General features: G+C 42.9%; 1 protein-coding gene across 6 annotated transcripts in view; it reads right to left on the bottom strand.

Moving 5' to 3' along the window:
• Positions 1-792: 792 nt before the first annotated feature.
• Positions 793-20,380, bottom strand: part of P4HA2 (prolyl 4-hydroxylase subunit alpha 2) — a 52,682-nt gene continuing 33,094 nt past the window's right edge. For 5 of the 6 annotated variants that reach the window (XM_082210980.1, XM_082210981.1, XM_082210982.1 and 2 more), the window contains 9 exons: positions 15,857-16,056; positions 14,558-14,734; positions 9,035-9,105; positions 8,591-8,690; positions 7,351-7,404; positions 6,402-6,467; positions 2,553-2,621; positions 1,700-1,796; positions 793-1,176 (listed from right to left, as the gene is read on the bottom strand). In XM_082210980.1, the coding sequence (XP_082067106.1) occupies positions 1,106-1,176; positions 1,700-1,796; positions 2,553-2,621; positions 6,402-6,467; positions 7,351-7,404; positions 8,591-8,690; positions 9,035-9,105; positions 14,558-14,734; positions 15,857-16,056 (905 nt within the window). In that variant the 3' untranslated portion in view covers positions 793-1,105. Of the gene's footprint in view, positions 1,177-1,699; positions 1,797-2,552; positions 2,622-6,401; positions 6,468-6,533; positions 6,594-7,350; positions 7,405-8,590; positions 8,691-9,034; positions 9,106-14,557; positions 14,735-15,856; positions 16,057-20,380 lie in introns of all 6 variants that reach the window. The other variant, XM_082210983.1, reaches the window with a different exon arrangement.

The raw sequence follows: 20,380 nt of genomic DNA, 5'->3' as shown, positions 1-20,380 counted from the left end.
TCAGCACTGGCAACTTCGATAAATCAAAGAGGGAGAAGCATTCAAATATACATATCACAATGAGCAACTGTACTTGTGCGTGAATGATTATTCTGCCCCCTCCTCTAGTTTGATGGACTTTTGTCAGCTAAAGTTTCCCACAATATCCAATTTAAAAACTGCTAGGCATGTTCTGTTGCAGGGGCCACCAACCTTTTTAGGCCAATGGGCCTATTGGGATTTTTCAACCAAGTGCTGTTGTCAGCCCCCCACCCCGTTTCTGGACAATGCTCTCCCACCTCCTCTGGAGCAACTCCTCCTCCCCCCCCCAAAAAGAGATAAAATGAAGCATTTCTCCTTTGGCTCTATGTACTTTTCGAGGGGGAAGCAGTGCTCCGAGGCTTGATGAGCACCGGGAGAAGATCTCAAGGGCTTCTGCCCATGGGCACCACATTGGTGAGCCCTGCTGAACTGCACAGGAACCACCAGAAACTTGAGATTTTGAGATGCTCGACTACATAAGGCTCCTAACTCTACATGACAGGAAAAGTTCCATTTTTAAGGCATTGTAGTGCCTGGGCCGATCTTCTTCGTTGCTCCTTTGCAAGCTCAATGTTACAGAAACGATAAAACTGAAGATACAAGCAACTTTTGTGACTAAAGAAATGCACAACACCCACGCCACATCTTTCAAAAGAGCACTTTGTATTTTTTTGGTTAAAACTGCACGTCCTAGAAATACAATAAAATTATTTTTTTTTACATTTGGAATAAAAAATATGGTTCGATGACAAATCTTTTAACATCTTTAAAAAAAAATGGTGGAAGTTCAGAAGGCACGTGGCCAAAGTGCCCAAACACTTAAAGCATGAGCAGGGAAGTTTGGGTGGTTCTTTCAAAAACTGAAAGAGAGCAGGGAAACGAGAAATGGAAGAACAGCCACCCAGCACCAATAGTAAAAAGAGCTCCCTTCTTCCATCGATAGCCACTGCCTTTATTTATTTAAATAAATAGTGCCATCATTGTGTTTCATAGTAGAGTAGGAGTCATTTCTTAGAAATGAACTGGACGATGCACAAAGTTGTGGTGTGATGGGGAAACCAGCTGACTAATGCCCGGGATGGTTTCAGTCGACTTCTGTTGTCCCACATGGCCTTAAGAACTCATTTCCTCTTTCATGAAACCACTTGTTTGATACTGTAAACAATAAAAGTTTTCGTTAGAACTGGGGCACCAGGCCCGTATGCAACCGTCTCACGTTGGGCACTGCGGAACAAAATTTAGCTGAAGCAGCAAGGGGAAAAAACTGGTTGAATTGCACACATTCCTCCATTTATTTCCCCCTTTGCCACATATTATAGACAGTAGAAACGAGATAAACACACTGGAACCAACCCCAAATCCAGATCTTGTGATGCTTCAAAATTAAAGGTCCGATGCATCCCACATGTGCATGCAGGATGGGGACTGGGAAAGGACTCGACTGAGCTCTCTCTTTCCCTTTCTACCTGGCCTTTGACCACAAAAAACATGGGCACTCATGGGAGTAACTTGTGCTCATTACCCTGGGGGTGAAGAGGGAGAGCTGGGTGCATCTATGGGTCTTCTGTTATGAAGGCATGCCACACCCAAGGGCCAGCGGAAGGGACAAAGGTTCCCCACTCCTGCCTAGTGCTTAGCGAGCCTGTCCTAAAACCAAGGACCTGGGAGTCTTACTTACCCCACTTGCACCCTACTAACACCGGACATGCTGCATGCCGTGTCCGGTAATCACCTTCTCCACTTCTGAAGAGGTTATACCAAAATACTGCAGTCCCCTGAAAGTAAAAGAAAAGTCTTCACTGAAATAAAAAGTACTATTTGTGCATGTTTCTGTGGGCATTTGCCACCAAACCTATAGCTGACGTTAATACAAGAAGACCACAATCACTTCCAGTCACCTCCTTGCTTATAAATTTCCCTGTTCCCGCTTTTAACAAGCTTGCAAAGGTAGCATTGTTTGGCCCAGTTCCCAAGTCACACCAATCCACCATTTAAAGTAAACTATGGTTTACTGTGAACAAGTAGCATTCTGGTACATGCCGAGTGTAGCCAATACTAAAGGGGACTGCTGTCAGCACCAATCACTGGACAAGTGTCATGGGAACATCTGTGCAGCACACACCAGAATGCTATTTGTTCACAGTAAACCATAGCTTGCTTTAAATGATGGTTCGGTGTTGCATGGGAACTGGGCCAATGTCTAGAAAGTTCCTGAAACAGTGAACATCATTCAGACAGGGAATGATTTTAAAATTCAGGCAGATGCTTCCTGAATCAGATTTAGCAGACGGCCTGATTGCATTTTTTAATTAGTAGTGCTGGAATGTGCTTGCTTTTAATCATTTTGCATTGCAAATCTAAGCCCAGAAATCACTACCACATTTGTTAATCAAGCCAGTTGCCACACCATATGGTCAACTGGGCAGGAGGGGTGCAGAACACAAAGAAGACTGGGAAATATTTAGAGCGAAAACAGTGGTCATAGCAGTTTTAGTGGGAAAACATGAGTAATAGACAAGTTCAGCTGTTACCTTCTTGGGCCAAATTGCTGCTCCAAAGTCTGGGAAAACTGTGGCACCTCCAGCTTCTACATCACTCATCTGGGGGTGGGGAGAATATCCATAAAAGTCATTGATGATTTGTAAGACTGCACAGATTAATGTATCGTTTCCTCTATAGAAATGTTAAGTCAGTTACTGCTGTCTGACTTTTAAAAGCTTATAAATATGAGATGCCTAAAATCAATGGCTAACAAGGGAGTCTTAAAATGCTTGACAAGCCACAATCCATAATCTAATTAATCAAAGCAAAGGGTCAATTAGATTATGGGTTGTGGATTGATCTGGATAAATAAAAGCATTTTTAAGGACCCCCCCCCTTGTTAGCCAGTGATTTTAGTTATCTCATATTTACAGGGTTTCAAAAGTCACACAGCAGTAACTGACTTACAATCTGGCTTAAAAATAGGTATGGTGCCTGCTTTCAATTGAAATTAATAGTGGAATCCTATGCATATTGAAAGCCTCACTGTGATCAGCAGAGCTTATTCCCTAGAATGTGCAATTAGGATTGTAGCCTGAATCCCTTCCAGAATTTTTTTTTATTTTTATGGTACTCATTTGGTGAGAAAAAGCAACATTGCCATTTAGCCACATGTTTCCTTAGCAAATTTGAAGCATACCTTGGCATTGATAACACTGCTCAATTATACATGTCTCAGAGTGAGTCATTTATAGGTCTGACATGTGGCAATAAAACAGACACTGCTCTATTTCTGTGTTAGAGTAATTTCAGGTCAGTGAGCCACCGACTTGTACTGTCATGGAGTGACACTTACTTCCATGCAATGATTTGAATCCTAAGTTACCATTCTGTTTATGCAAGGATTGGGAGGGGGGGATAACCATTTTTGCCAACTACCCCCTCCATCTGCACTATAACTCATACCATTTCCAAGGTCCACCAACCCTCAGGAACAGATTTCCAGGAGTGCAGTTGGTGCAGAGTGAAAATCTCTGTTCTGCAAACAGAACTCTGTTCTGTTCATGGAGGTAAGTTAGGATGCAAGCCATTGTGTTTAATTAAGGCAAGGAAGTAAGATTCCCCTAAAGAGGTATAAATCAGATTCAGCTCATTTCAAAGACGAATCCAAAGCCAGTGGCAGCAGTAAGAAGGAAAATATTGTGGCTCCGTCTAGTCAGTGCTATGTGGAATAGCTGATGTGGAGATGAGAATTTTTGAACAAAACAGGTTTGAAGATTCGTATGACCCATTAAAGACTACTAGGTCATTAAAACACTTTTCTAAAGTATGCCGAATCCTCCTTGACTGGGAAGTCAAGGAGAAGGAGGTTACAGCGTCTATGATTAAGTGGTCACAAGATTTTGGGTACTCAATAACTAAGAAGCAGTGGGAAAACCTTTGGAAAATAAACTGGAATTTTACAGCCTGTTACTCTCTGAGAGAGAATTTTATTAAAATGCAGCATCGGTGGTATTTAACCCCTTGGAAACTGTCCAAGATGTTCAAAACTGTCCCAAATAACTGCTGGAGGTGTAAAGAAAAACCAGGTACTCTATTCCATATGTGGTGGCAGTGCAAAGAAATCAAGGTGTTTGGGGAGGATATCCACAGAGAATTGGAAAAAATGTTTAAAATATCTTTCAATAGGAAACCAGAAGCTTTCCTTTTGGGAATCACAGATTCGGATATTCCTAAAAATGTTAAAGAGATCTTCTTATATGCTATGGATGCAGCAAGAGTTCTCATTGTGGCAAATTGGAAAAGTGATAAAGTCCCATCAATATCAGAATGGATTCAAAAATTGGCTGAATATGCAGAATTAGATAGCATGTCAGAAAAAAATAAAAATAAACCAAAACAGGTATTTATCTCAAAATGGGAAGTTTTTAAAATATACTTGAAAAATAATAATTGTAGTCTAAAGTCGTTTGCAGCATTTGAATATTTTCAGTAGCAGTGTTAAGAATGTTGTAAAACCTATGAATGGATCAAGGGATATTAAACTTGAACAAAACTAGTTATGCAATGGCAGTGTGGGAAAATGATTGCTTGTACATAAGAGCATGAGCAGAGTTCTTATTATTGCAGGGTGATTTCATAGCTAAAAGCATCCTTGGAGCATGAACAGCGTGTGAATAGCTCGTGCTGTCCTAAATGATTGGCTCACGTAGCATAGGACTCTCTTTGTCTGCGGGCAGGGGCAAGGTTGAATTCCTTTTGATTGTTACTTTGTTGAGTACGAGACAGAACAAGCGCTGGGCTGGAGGAGAGAGGATGAATTATTTTTACTGCACACAATAAACATTGCATGGCAAAAGCCAAAGCTTTTTCTTCAAGTCATCTTGGTGTGAGACTGATTATTTCGGATGCCGAGCAGGTTCTTGACATGGCAGTGAACAAATAATACAGAATCTGTAATAAGGAATAGATGGGAAGTCTGGCCGATAGAAAAAGACCACTTTTATTTAATGATTTGAAGGCTATTAGTTGATGTATTAATTCCCTTCTTTTTTGTTTGGTGGTGATGGAAATTTGTTTTCTTTTTCTGTATGGTGTGTGAATGGTAACAATAAAATCTTTTTTAAAAAAATACTACTAGGTGGCCATTTTGATATATGCACAGGTATGCCCAGCAAATTCAAAACGGCAATGGCAACATAACACTAGGAACCAGCAGCAGCACTCCACAACCCCAAAGTCTTGAAAATATGCCCACTTGATTTAATTGGATATTACACAAACACACAGAATCCCTATACTTGCAGACTAGCTATAGCTATACCTGTTGAACACATTTTTATAATACACAAAGATACTGTGGTGGTCCCCAATCCTTTGGAACTCCCATTCCTCAGCAGTGCAGATTTTTAAACATCTTTATAAATATGTAGATATATTATAATTTATAAATAAACAGTACCTTAATCACAGCTCTTACTGAAACCAAAACTATAGCAGTTAGCTCAGCAGAGCAGATTGAATTCTTTGACAAACAAGAAGAAGCACAATGAATTCTCTGTCACAGATATTGTGACTATGTGTTATGCTGAAAAGGACCAAGGAAATCTCCACATTCAAGGTCTACACTGGATGGCCACACCACTGAGACCAGGACCAGTTCAACATGTTCTTGAATCACCAGGGTCAGAGCTGACCTCTCAGAGTGAGACAGGTAGGCACCCAGTGTTCTCTTCTCCTAAAAAAACTCCTGAACTACATGGGTTGGTTGTGCATGTCATGTAGAACATGTCGGACTTGCGTTCGACCAAGCGACTCTTCTGGAATCGCCCTCCGACGATAATTAACGACCTGAGCCTCTGATGAGGCTCCAAGCACGTTCCCCTTACGCAGCACACGGAAGGAGCCGAGATAGTATGAGCTGCATGGCTAAAGAGTTTTATTTCTAATTACGCAGACAGAAAAGAAACATCCTCTCTCTGTGAGAGCAGAGAGCAACTGGGAAAAAAAGGAACAGGAAACCAGTAACGTCACATCTGTCTCCTGTCTTCCGTGAGACTTCCAACAGTATGGAATCTCTGGAATGTAAACAGAGTCTTGTGACTCCAAAGCACTGCACAGTGGCAACAAACAGAAACTAACAGAACAGAGGCATGGAAGTGTGATCTGGATCTGTCTGGCATGTGAACATGTGGACCTGCTAAGCCCACTTTGGCTACATCCAATGCTATTGCTGCAGGGCTGACCCAGGGAGAAAGTGGTTCTCGGGCTGCCAAAAGGTTTAGCCACCCCTGGTCTACAGCCTAGTAAATAACTACATTTCATGCAGTAAGTTGTATTTATGCCAGTGGCATGACAAAGAGGTCTCACTCCACATATACAGGATTGGTCATACTTACATAGCTTAAAAAAGTGGCCACGCGATTCCCAGTCCCTAAATGCTTGAAAACATCAGGTTCCTCTTTCTATAAAATTAAATGAAAGTGAACTGCAAACTTCAAGCACGCATAGAAGGACACAGAGGTACTTACATAGTTAAGAAACGTCGCTAGCCTATTTCCATCCGATTTGAGTGTGTTGTCAAAGGGTCGCTGAAACAAACAAGAACTTTAACCCAACTTCCAAGGTTCCCTGTTTTAGCTTTGGAAAGCGGGGTGTGCAGCCCTGATCCTATGCACATCTATAGTGTTTGAGAGGAAGTTGTCCAATGGGGGTTATCCTAAGGTAATTGTGCACTGAACTTCAGCCTTTAGAATCCCAGGCTAAATAGTTGGCTAGCTTATTTATTAATGTGGCATAGCATACAAGGCCAATATAGCAACTACACCAAGCCAAAGTTTAGCGTTTCATCCTGTGATCAAACAAGGTTTTTTCCACACAGGCACCATGCATGCTGGCAAGGTGTGAGAGAATTCTTTAGCTGCCCAATCAGCATGTATGGTAAATTTATGGCTGACATCCATGACACTATACAGGTAAGTGCTATCTTATGACATCACTGCAATTGGCTGTGCTTTATTCCTAAGATCACAGGTAGCTGAATCACAACGTTTCCAAAATGTGGAAATAAATTGAACTGCAGAGAAACCTGTGGCCGAGCCAACAGAGCTGTGATGGAGACTAGAGAGGGTTGTGTGAGTGTGCGCATGTGGCTGCGTACTACTGGCTGGAGAGAGAATGAGCAACGCTTGTAGCCCTGATCCAAAATCAGCCATGCCCGCACGGCTGCTCCTGAGTGCATAAAAATATGTCAGGTCTCATTAGGAATCTCTCTTATCTCTAGTTTAACCCTTAAAAATTATGTATGCTTATCAGGAACACAGAACAACTTTGAAATTGAAATCTTACCCGTGAGAAGTCAAAGTGTGGTTCATACTGTCCTCCCATGCCGTAATTAGCAACCTAAGGTAGGAAGAAAATGACAAAAGAAAATGTAATGAAATATAAATAAAAGATTTCTTCTGTAGGTTAAAAGAAGAAACCTAGGTGATCAGTTGTATTCAGTGCTGCTGCTCCACTTAAGCCACAAAATCCACTTGCGTAACAAACTTGTCCCTCCTCTCCTTTCCTTTGCAGCCCCCAGCGCACACCCTCAAAATTTCCTCCAGGGAGCAGTTGAGTCTTGGACATATAGAGCAATGGTTGATTAAGTCATTCTCATTGAGCAGACTCATTGAAACCAATGGACTTCCAAGTAATTTAAGCTTACTGATTTCAATATATATCTCAGTTGGACATCACTCAAGAGTCTCCGATGATAATGCTGACATAATGGAAATATCAGACAGTTAGTTGGAGATGTAGGATGTGAAGAGGGAGAAAGGATTATGAAGTGAAACTGGCTTGTTCATGACTGAATTCCACAATTTTGTCCTGGATGGAGTTCAAAAAACAGCAGCTGGAGGAGACATGGTCTCCATCTACTACTGCATTCACAGTTCCCATTGGCACACTCTGCCCCATGAATCCATAACCTCAGCTCTTCAGCCTGCTCTATTTGCCAGAAACTACAGCATTCCCTAATATCTGGTACTCCAACGCACTGAACTGAGATGAAGCAAACCAATATGGAAACACCTCAGCGCTGAAAATCTCTACTGATTCAGATAAGGGCCATAATCAAAAGTGGTAATTTATATGTCAGGCTGCTGTGGGGGTTGCTGATGCAGCACTCCTGGGTGCACATGTGTATTCAGAGACATCCCTTGTGCCCACATGGTCCCTTTCCACCTGTGAAATTAAGCCTTGAAAGAAGCCTTCTGTTGCAGCCAGTAGACTAGGCTGCAGTGTCTGCTTGGTTGCAGGAGACGTGTGGTTCCCACAACGCTTTCTCCAAATTGCAAATGGGCCCATAGCTCCCCAAAGTTTGGTGACCTCCTGGCTACGACCTGCCCAGCAGGAGGATTGTGGAATGAACATAATATTATTTTTCCCTTCCCTCGCCTCCTTTTTCGATTCTGTTTCTGTAAGTTATGGTCCCACAGAATTAACAAATGCCCCTGCTTCATAAATTGCAGCATGGAGATTGCGGTACTGATTGTTTCCCATGCCTATGGAAGAATAACTGGCAGTGTGCTTTTGTACTTACCTGCAATAATTCAGCTGTTTTCACTGTTAATCCTGTGATCTGCTCCATTCGATGATTCACTTTGGCGATAACAAGGTCATCATTTTCCTCCAGCCATGAACTTGCAGAAAAGAAGATTTCACAGAGAAATTAGACAGTTCTCTCCAATCACTGTAAAATGAAGTATATCCCCCCCTAATCCACAGCTCCCTGCATTTTTGGCTATTCTGGCTGGGGTTGGTGGAAGCTGGAACCCAACAACACCAAGAGAAGTTCCCCATTCCTATCTTTATCCTATTGCTAATCTTTAAAGAGAAGTTGACAAATTGCTTCTGTGAATGCTCAGTATGTGCTCAGTTTACAAAAAATAAAACCCCCAACTTCTCAAAGTTTCACCTTTCATCAACAGTACTTGGAAATGACTCCTACAGCAATGAGAATGAGAATGATCCTCGGACAGCTTACCTTTTAGACACTCGGTAGTTTGCTGTAGTTAATACGCCCGTCTTGGGGTCACGTACGGTAGCTCTTGCCAACTGTTATCAAAAGAAAGGCAAGGTTTAATAACTTCAGCAGCACACATACACACAAAAATTACTGACAAAATTAATACAAGTTGCACCTCCTGTCCTTCATTCACAGCCTTCCCATTTCTGCATCGGATAAAACTCCGTGTAAAAATGTTATGGGTAGATGATTTTATCATGTATACTGAGAAAGATGATATACTGCATTACTGGCAATGATAAATTTATCTCATATGAATTTTAAGCTCCATTAGAAGATTTATATAAACCATACTGTCTAAGAAACAGGTTTCGGAGAACAAAACAAGAACCCCCAACCTTCAGCTGTGATAAACTCTTGAAGATTACATCTTGCATTAGTCAATGCAAAGCAGAAACAAACAGAAAGTGACTATGTAAGAGGAAAGGGTTCCATCTTTTTGTTTACGGGCAGGGTTGGGTAAGGGCTGATTGCAGAGAAGCCTCCATAACCAACCCTTCCGATGTTTTGTACTGAAATACCCCTCAGCTCCAGCTAGCATGGAGTTGCTGTCCCAAACCTCTGGATTTCAGATTGGGGAAAGCTGCTCTAATGGAAGTGCCAGACACAATGAATGAACACACATTATATCTGCCAATAGGTCTGTACCAGTCCTGATGCCAACTGCTACTGACTGAAACAGACCAGTAAAACCAGGATGGATGGCAGTGTCACAGCACCTGACCAAGCATCACTGCACCAAACGCCTGCGATAGGAATGGCTTCTTCTTTGAAGCGAATGCACTTAAAAGATGCTTCTGGAGTGCTGCTAGAGTTGGAAGCATCTTCAGTTTTAGATCAGGGTGGGGAAGCTTTTTTCAACCCAAGGGTCATATCCCCTTCTGGGAAACCTTCCGGAGGTCATACCTCAGCAGCTGGTGACTCAATAAGAGGGCATTGTTCATATTTGTACTGTATTCATATTTGTGCTTTTTGTTTCTCATTAACAGATGCCGCCTGAACAGTTAAAACTGAATACAACAAGAAATATTAAATGCATTCACAAGACTAGTGTAGCTCAGTGAAGCTGAGGAGGATTAATTATCCTCAAAAAAAAAAAAAAAGAAAGAAAGAAAGAAAGAAAGGCAGAGGATTCCTAGTATTTCTAATATATCAGCGCAAAGGACTTAACTGGGAAAAACAGAGATTGGTACAAAGATTTGGCACATAATTGCTCCAAAAGGCAGCAAATTCTAATATGGAACAGCAGTCTGAGCCAGAACTGGGCTTTGAAGGATAGCATGGGGCCCTCAGTTGCTAACCCAGAAAGAAGAGAAATAAGTGGAGGGAATGGTATTTATGAAGATGGAACTTGCCAGCAATCCATTTTGGGCAATAGTGAGGGGCCCTGGCTCACTAGCCTGCATCATTCCTCCAGTGACCCTCCAGTAAAACTTGTTTCTGTTCAGCAGTTATGATGCTGCCACATTTATTTAAATCAAACTTAGGCTAAGATTTACTGTGTCCATTACAACCTACACAGCTATAGCTGTTTTCCACCTTATCATCCCCCCCCTTCAGTGTTTGATAATGTTTTCCCCCAGATTCTCTCATATGCTCTGAAATCCGCCTATTAATTTTCTTGTCTTGGCATGCAGTTTTTGGCACAACGAAGTGCCAGAATTCTGACTCATCTGCTATTCTGTTGCAGGCTCTTGCTCCACAAATTATGGCCAGAAATTTGATCTGTTGAACTTTAATTGTACAATGAAGTTTTGCTTACAGTGATTAAAATTCTGAGCTCCATATTTATGCCTGCAATTGTCTTATCCTTGCCATACGGTTCCTATGTGAATGCTTCAGTTGCCATAAACAAGCAAGAAAAGAAAATATACAGCCTACATCCTAATATTAACTAGTGATGTGATATAGCTCCTCAGCAAAATTTGGAATCAAGTCAGCGGTCACAAGCAGCACTGGATTACTGTTGCAGAAAATGTTCACTTTCCCCCTTGAGTTCTGCTTTGACCTGTAAAGTCAATTGCACCTTCTCATATTAAAATGTCATTGTCTTTATCCAAACCGTGGATGCTAATTTTACCACAAACAGAGCTAAGCAGAAGCCACCAAAGGCTTCAGGAATGATTGGGGAAGGCATCTGCAGATCCTAAGCACTGGAGAATTGTGTAGTCCATGAACATTATTATAAACTTGGCAATTACATATTGAACTTCAGCAATATCAAAATAGGCACTGGCATTCCTTTCAGTTGATGGTAGACTGTTGCCTCTGCAGTAAACACTTCTCTACACTCTACCATATAGTACAACAAGTGGTTATCCAATGAGTACAAGAGCTAGATGAGAAATAAAATTTCCTAACCCAATCACATCTGCATTTGATAAATGTTTTGCAGAGATGATGCAATTAACATTAACGCCAAAAGATTTGTTCCACTATAAATCTTCATTTTTAGCTCACTTATACTACAGTAAACCAACTTTATTTTAAGCAAAAATATTCAATTCGTTTAGTCTTTTCCCCACAGGCTGAAATCACCATGGTTTCAAAGTAAAACACTTTGTACAGTCCAGAAGTAATGTGATCAGAGTGCATCTCAATTGCTTGCCTAAATACATCAAAGCAACATATGAAGAAGCTGTGCATTTTTTAAGACCGGCACACCTTTCCATTTCAAACACCCTGCTGATTCTGAAAAATAAACCTTTCTCAAAACTAGATGTGCCTTCATTTAAAAACTAAAGCTGATTTCACAAGTAAAATTCCATGTGATTAGGAAGTATCTTGGCAATACTGAGTTACTGTGACTTTATTGAACGGTACTAATTGTTTTGTTGATTTTGTTGTTGTTTGCTTTATATGCTATTGTCCTTGACAGTATAGTGATTGCAATGCTTGTTGTTCTTTAATGCTATTGTGATTATTGTAGGCCACTTTGAGCTCAACATTTGTTTTTGGTAAAGCAGAATACAAAAATGAAACCTACTAAATCAACTCATATATCATGCCGAAGACTGTCATTCTGGAAAAGTGTTGTGCTTCCAAATGCACCTAGAAATGCACCTGGGAATGATTTCTTTTTAAACAACATGTATGGGAAGCATGCCTGTTGCATTTCAACTGTTTGGGTTTATTCAAAGCTAGGCTAAGTTGCTGTTTTCTAAGTCTGAGGTAATGATGAACCATCAGGAAAACACTCCAGAGTTTACAGAGGTGAAAGCCATGAGGCAGATAGAAGAATTTCAGCCAAGGCAAACTGGCTGATGAACAAAGAGTTATTACTTTAAAAGCATTTCAAAAAAAATTCATGCTCTCCAAAAGGTATCTGTTTCTTATTCCATCTCCAGGGGGTTACATTCATTTAGCAATAAAGTAGAAAAGTTATACTGACCCTGTGCTACCGACTTTCTTTTCTGTTACAGCTGCATGAGCAATAAATGCAATTATAATTTCAGTACCAGAGTCTTGTAGAATGCCACATTATGAAAGAGCTATTATTATTTTATTTCATATGAAGGGCCATAGCTCTTGGAAGAGAACATGCTTCAATGAAAGAGAACCTAGGATCATAGGGTTCAATTCCTGCTAAGTTAAACGGATTTCAGGTTAACGGGTGATATGAAAGACATCTGAAAGAAACTCTGAAGTGTGTCTCAGTCAAAGTAGACAATACCAAGCTAGACAGGGCAATCATCTCACTCAATGGTTTTCTTAGAATCTTATGCTAAAGTATGGTTTAACATGAAGTCAGTGAGTCTCGGGCACTCTCTCCTTTCCTCTCTTTCTCTGGCATGGCTGCAAGGATGAGACTGGAAGTTTTCACTTCCATTAAAAAAACCCTAACCAAAATTCCCCATTATGTTCTCATGTAAGAGGCCAGAGCAGAGTGTACATAAACAAAAAAATGATGGTTTATTGAAACAAGTCATCTTCAAACAATAGTGTATGAAGTTGGCATGTTTCACTAAAGTTTAGGGTTGGCCTTAAACCAGAATTAATATTAACTTGTTTAGGGTTTGGACATAGCACTGAAAATGGAAGTGGCATCTTCCTTGGGACAGGGGTAGGCCGTGAGGAAGGGTTAGGCCATGAGGCTGACTTCAGTGTTATGCCCAAGCCAGGCCAATGCAAGGCAGCTTCATATGTTCTATGAATTCAGTTTTCACTTCTAATTAGCATGGCTTTAAAACTATAAGCAAGGGAGCTCAATAAACAACATAAAAAACAATGTGGCTGCAACAGTTATAAAAATGGTTGGGAAAGGAAGAAAAGGGGTCAGAGACTGAAAAAGGTCATTATCAAGTGGTCCAATAGAAATATTTCTCATTTCAGTTTTGTGCCAGGCAGCACAAATTATAATGAAAAAAACATTCAAGTCAACATCACTGGTCTAGCGCTGCCACAAATCTCGTACTGTGTGTTTTAATGACCAAAGGAATAAAATATTAGCACCCAAGCCTACTAACTATGGCCTAAAATCTCCTTAACTTAGGCTGTCTGTGTCATTCAGACATAGTTTGGAGCCAAGAATGAAATATAGACAGCTATAAAAAGAAAAGGAGAAGAAAAGAGTAAGGAGGAACTTGTGCCTGGAACGAAAAATACACTTAGAAATGATTCTGCTGATGGATCAAGGAAAGATGCTCCCTATTCCACAATGGAGCTCCAATGAAGTGGTTCGATTTGACTATGGGTTCACTGGCACATAGACCTGTTGTAATGAAACCACCTATTGCAACTACCTAGACCTATTGCAACCACCTAGACCTATTGCAACTACAGTATGATTGCATCTTATGTGGTGGGGATTCTGCGTATACAGGTGGCGACCATTTTAGGCATGCCCAATGGATGCACAATCATCAACACATGAATCCTTTGGGACACAGAAAAGGGCAAAATGAAGGCAGAATGGGGTGGGGCGGACTTATGCGTGGCCCGCTGACATGTGTGGGGGCCGGGAACAGGACCCTCATGCAAAATGGTCACCACATGTACGTGAAAATTGCATAACCCAAACCCTGGAGCCACCCTGCAGATAGCAGAGGAAGGGAAGAGAGCAAAAGAATCCCTAGTACTCCCAGAACCAGTGCCTTGATCTGGTTGGGGCCTTGTACCCCAACAAAGGTGGAGAGCATAAAACCTCCTTATGTGCCCGCTAACTCCGAACAGACTCAGTGTGAAAAGAGCTTTTAAGCTATCTGTCCTGCTTGGATTTAACTTGTGCAACTTCAGCCAGCTCACCTCCAAACACACATGGCTGAAATTGCTCAAGATAAATGTGTGTAAGGTGTGATTATCCTGTAACTTGTTACAACCACTCCTCACGTAGCTGGGACGAACTTTGCTTCATCACAGTAAATCACACTCTTGGAACTAGGACAATGTGTTCTTGACATGTCTAAGTCACCCAAGCTCACTATTTCAATCAAAATATCACATTAGCCCAGCGAAAGACTGACAAAGACTTGCAGCACTTACTTTTGGTTTAGCCAGCTCCTTAATCTTCTCTATTTCTTCATCAGATAACACGTCATAGTACCTGACAATGTGAGGGCTGTCCCATTCATCTTCTTCTTTAAAAGGTGCTATAAGGAGGTGGGGATTTTGGTTCCCATTGTGGTACCTACAGAACAACCTCTTCTGTCTTCGAGGTGTCTATGAACAAATTCAGATAAATGTACTATTTTGAATGTTGAGTTTAGGTTCAGGTTTAGGTTCAGTCAAGGTTTAGGTTTAGGTTCAGTCAAGGTTAATTAATCTCTACATATTCAGACTTCAGTATTGTGTCTAATATTAATCGAGCAGTTATGCATTTATAAATTATTGGGAAACCATCTTCAAGAGTACAGTGGTACCTCGGGTTACATACGCTTCAGGTTACATACACTTCAGGTTACAGACTCCGCTAACCCAGAAATAGTACCTCGGGTTAAGAACTTTGCTTCAGGATGAGAACAGAAATCGTGCTCTGGCGGCGCGGCAGCAGCAGGAGGCCCCATTAGCTAAAGTGGTGTTTCAGGTTAAGAACAGTTTCAGGTTAAGTACGGACCTCCGGAATGAATTAAGTACTTAACCTGAGGTACCACTGTACTCATCTGAGAAAGGTTTCAAGGGGAGCTTCAAGAACAGCTTGACAATTCAACTAATGACCAAGGAGTGTGCTGGGTTCTCCCTCACTGGGGATACCATACCTCTGAGTATCCTGCACTGAGCAGGATGCTGAGGAGATGACCCACAAAAGGACCCTCCAACTCTTATTATTCTATATACCATGTTTGGTAGTTATGTCCCCAAAAATCAAATATAGCAACATGATACTTTAACAGTTCTTCTTTTCTCACTAGTTAAACTCTTGCTTCTGAAAAAAAAAGGTCTTATCTTACAACCGGAGTCTCCACTGATACGAACAGCAGCAGAAAACCTGGCTTTAAAAGGGTTTGAGATTATGATTATGAATAAATTGTTGGATATGATTCAAAGGATCATACTGGTTTGGGGGATACAGATGACACCTATTCAGAAATAGCAACTTTGTGATTTCCAGTCTGATACTGGGTTCAGAATTTTGACTCAGAAAGACTGTTTTGCTTTTGTTTTTATTTGTTTTCATTAAAAAATGACTTAATGTTTAAACTAAAATATTCTGCAATCCTGAAATTCCCTGTGGACTTTTTCAGAAGCCAAAGGGTAGTGTCAGTTTGTTTGGGGGATGCATTCCCAGAAGATTTACTGCAGCATGATAGGTTAAATCTGCCTTTGGAATGGTCTTTCTCTCACCATTTTCACACCTTCTCCTCTGCAAAGAGCCTCATAGATTTCACGCTCTGGCAGGTAGTCCTGGGGCCTTTCATATATCCCACCTTGCGTTGTTGGCTCTATCGTATCTGAGGTCTCATTGATTGTCTTGGCTTCTTTTTCTTTCTCCAGCAGCCTCTCAAAGTACCGCATGTTGCTGCCTGCCCTCTCGTGACTGGGATCTTGGTTGGGAAAGAAAGGCAAGAGAGAGAGAGAGAGAGAGAGAGAGAGAGAGAGAGAGAGGGGAGACAGATAAAGTGATACTATCTGAGGAATCTGATCAAAGGGGGACTTCAAGCCTACAACATTACACCAATTATTTTGTGCAGTCAAGTGTACTCTCCCCTCCTCCCAACACAACTTGAAAAATAAAACCACGGAAACCGAGCTCTCTGGAGTCAATTAAAGTTAAGATCTTGATTCTGGTTAAAAGTAAAAAAGCACACCAAGGGAAGAAGCAGTTCAACTGACTCTTTCAGTTTGATAAAGAATACAATTCCTGTTGTACCACATATGGCAGAGGGAGCAAACATGGTACCCTCTAGGTGTTATTGGACTCCATTATCCACCACCATTGGCCATGCTGGCTAGGGCTGATGGGAGCTATAGTTCAATGCCACCTGGAAGGCACAACATTATCTATCCCTGTCAAATATCATCTCGTTGCATTTAAAAGGAGCACAAGCTGTAGAATAAAGGAAGCATCAATTTTCATGATGATCTACCCAACAGAACATGCCAGTCAAGTAATGGAATGAGAAATTCTTTGCACCGCCTCCAAAACAAGGTAAACCTCTCTTTCTAGTATGCATATGGTGGAGAGCAATACAAGGATTGACTCTAAGGTTCAGGATATTTTGGAGATCACTTGCAGAAAAAACTTCAGAAGAGACTAGGGCAGGGAGCTGAAATGACAAGTCGTCATTCATTCTCCCCCACTCAAAATCTGCTTTCTGGGTTTAACTTTTTCTCTTGGAGAGGCTGCAATAGCTTTGTGGGATGGGAGAATCAGTACTTAAAAAGGCTGCCACAACAAAAACGGTATTTTGCCACTCATGGATGGTTGGCTTAGCCATGTCACTCACTGTTTGTTTTGCACCGTTAGCCAGAAAAAGAATCCTTGCTGTCATTTAAAACAAAATCAACCCCACAATCCACACACATCTTCATCCCTTACAGAACCAGAGATACAAAGCAAAGCATGCATGTACCATTCTTCACTGCAAGCACATGGGTTTGTAAGGGTGCCCGCACTGGAGGACATTGCAAATATCTTGCTTTAAATTTCCTGTGCATACAGAAGCAGTGAGAACATGGGTGTGAGCATTCCTTCTGTTGTTCAGTGATCTTTTCCAGTATTAGTTGCTGATGCCTAAGCAACCAGCCAAGGCAGCTAAGCTTTTGCCTCACTCAGAGTCTCTCCCCAAGCTGCTAGCCATGCCCCCAAACACTCTTTGTGAGTTGGGGTAGAAACATAGGAGACTGCCATGAAATTGAAGCTAAATGATGTTACTGAAATTTCCATCTTGAACTGTTGCACATTGCTTCTCACCAGCCCTACAACAGACTAGACGGTTAAAAGGAATATACCTAAATCAGCATTTCAACACTATCTCCCCTACTTCAATGCCAAATTTAACACCAACATGTCATCATTCCTATAGGAATCACAAGTGAAGGCTGGTCCATTGTGTCAAATGAAGCACTGCTAGCCCCCACCTGCCTGCCTTCTTACAACCAGTCCAGGGAGTGGCATAATCTGTCAGCCTCCTCCTCCTCTGCCTGTGTTGCCCTGTTAGAATTCAGCAGAGGAAAGGGTGGGTACAGAGTTAGTTGGATCTGCCTGTCATTGGCTCTGGCTCCCTCTACTGTTGGTCTCCCTGCTTTCCCACCTATCACTGCTCTCCCCCCGCCCCGCAATGGCTATCAAAATTTTGCCTGCTAAAAAAAAATCTAGAACAATGTTCAAGTTTTCATTGTTGACGTAAGTCAAGGAATACCTGATGTGGTTCCTCCAGAAGTTGCTGGACTCCAATTCCCGTCAGCTCCCGCCAGTATGGCCAGTGGTCAGGTGTGGAGGGAACTGTGGTCCAACAACATATTGAGGACACCATGTTGGCCACCCCAGTTTAAGGGATTTCTGAGAGAAATAGAGTGGATTATTGTTCCAGGTTAGATAAACTGAACTTTAATCCAAGTGACTGACTGATGCCAGATGTCACGAGGCGAAGGAGTGACTCAGAAACCTTCTACGTCTGCTAGTTTGCCAACACCACCATATGTTTCTGAAAGGAATTTATCAAATCTGTCCAAATGTGTGGTGATGTTGATGAATTATGCTCTCTAGACAATTCAGAAATCCTGCTGCAGGCAATGGTATTGCTTTTCCATTTTATATTCAGTGTAAAACATTAACATTTGATACAACATTACACCTCGGAGGGCTTTTAAAAGTTAGAAGTAAGTCAAGGATCATTTAATCATACATTTAGAGTGAAGCTGTAACAGCCAGCAACTAGCAAATGGCATGCAAAATGCATGAAATACCAGGAAAGGGATGGGGTGCAGAGCATATGGGAGAGGAAGCTTATAGGAAAGGAGCCATTTCAGGTCCAGTAACCTAACTTTAAACGCCTGGCCTTGTGAAGCATAAGGAAATAGAAGCTGAACTATTGTGAGCTAAGTTGAATAGTTAGTCTAAGTGTTCATGTACCCAAGGAGACAGATTCTACTCTATGGGAACAAAAGACTTTTCACTTGGCAGCAGTGGCGTAGCGTGGGTTGTCAGCACCCGGGGCAAGGGAAGTAATTTGCGCCCCCTAACCCGTGGATTTGCGCCCCCTAACCCTAACCCCCAGATGTTGCGCCTGGTGTGGCCGGCCCCCCCTGCACCCCCCACGCTACGCCACTGCTCAGCCTGCAGAGGCCTCTTCCCAGCTGTGCTTGAAAGGGGCAGGCAGGCACTGCCCCCCACCTCCCCCCAGACAAATAGGACGTTGATTAGTTTTTCAATGGACCTGTTTAAAAGATTTTGTAAATTGTTCTTCTTCCTGAAGGAGCATCTCCACCCCCATTGTTCTGCCTGGACACTAAGGTCCAGCTCCGAGGGCCTTCTGGCGGTCCCCTCATGAGAAGCCAAGTTGCAGGGAACCAGGCAGAGGGCCTTCTCGGTGGTGGCGCCCGCCCTGTGGAACGCCCTCCCACCAGATGTCAAAGAGAAGAACAACTACCAGACTTTTAGAAGACATCAGAAGGCAGCCCTGTTTAGGGAAGCTTTTAATGTTTAATAGGTTATTGTACTTTAACATTCTGTTGGAAGCCACCCAGAGTGGCTGGGTAAACCCAGCCAGATAGGCAGGGCTTAAATAAATTATTATTATTATTATTATTTGTTTTCATTACTTTGCTCCCCACTCTTGGGAGTGCGGAGAATTCAGCTGTAGAGAGGGCTATAGATTCTGCGAATAAGTCAATAATATTTCCCCTCTTTGGCCAGCTGCTGGTCCCTCCATGTGCACCCCTCCATTTGTCAACTCCGAGGAGCCCAGGCTCTGCCTGTCCCTAAGCAGGGGCAGAGGAAGGGGGCGGTGGGAGCGGTCCACCCCAGGTGTCATCACTGAGGGGGGGGTGACATTCGGCGCACCGTGACTCCCAGGCCTACCCTGAGCCGTCAGGGGAAGGGGTGGAGATGCGCCGCCTTGCCAGCGGCCTTCCCCACCTTCCCCCTTTGTTTTGACAGCTGGGGGAGGCTTTGGAGTTGTGGGCCGGCGTCGCGCCATTGCCCCTCGCTTCCGGGCTGCTTGGGGGAGGGAGCCTCCCCATAGCTGTTAAAAGGAAGAGGGAAAGGAAGAAGGGCGCTGGCAAAGCGGCATGGCTCCCCACCCCCCAGGAAGCAGCCCAGCATGGACAGCTCGCTCCACCCCCCCCATGGGCATCTCTCCCCCTGGGACACTCACCCCATGGCATGTGCACCGCTCCGGGCGCTGCAGCAGCTAGCTCTGCCTCTGTCCCTAAGGCCAGCCTCTCAGTCCCCCCCCCTGCCAATCATAGAGTTAGAAGGGACCCTGGGGGTCATCGAGTCCAACCCCCCCTGCAATGCAGGGATAAATATGCAGCCGTCCCAAACGAGGATCAGAGACGCAACCTTGGCGTTCTCATCGCCGCGCTCCAACCAACCGAGGTATCCACACTTCTCCCAAATGCCCCCTTCCCCGAGAGCTGCCCGAGGATTTGCTGTCGATTCCCCGCGTGAAAATGCTTGCCCATTAAAAGGAAGGGAGGCTCCCTCCGCCCCTGCCACGGGGAGCTCAGCCTGCACTTGGGCAGGCCCTTTGCGTCACGTGCGCTTGGCGCGCTGCTCTTTCCAGCTTCCTCCCCTCCGGGCCAGCGGCTCCACCTCTTTTCCTTTGCCTCTTTGAGCCGCTTAATTCCCAGCAAGGAATTAGCAGGCTCGCTCCACCTCCTCCTCCTCCCGACTTTGCTGCTGCTGCTGCGCGGCTTTTTTCC

This window comes from Podarcis vaucheri, assembly GCF_965113315.1.
Source record: "Podarcis vaucheri genome assembly, chromosome: 2".
Taxonomy (NCBI): Eukaryota; Metazoa; Chordata; class Lepidosauria; order Squamata; family Lacertidae; genus Podarcis; species Podarcis vaucheri.
This window is presented reverse-complemented; position numbering and strand designations above follow the sequence as displayed.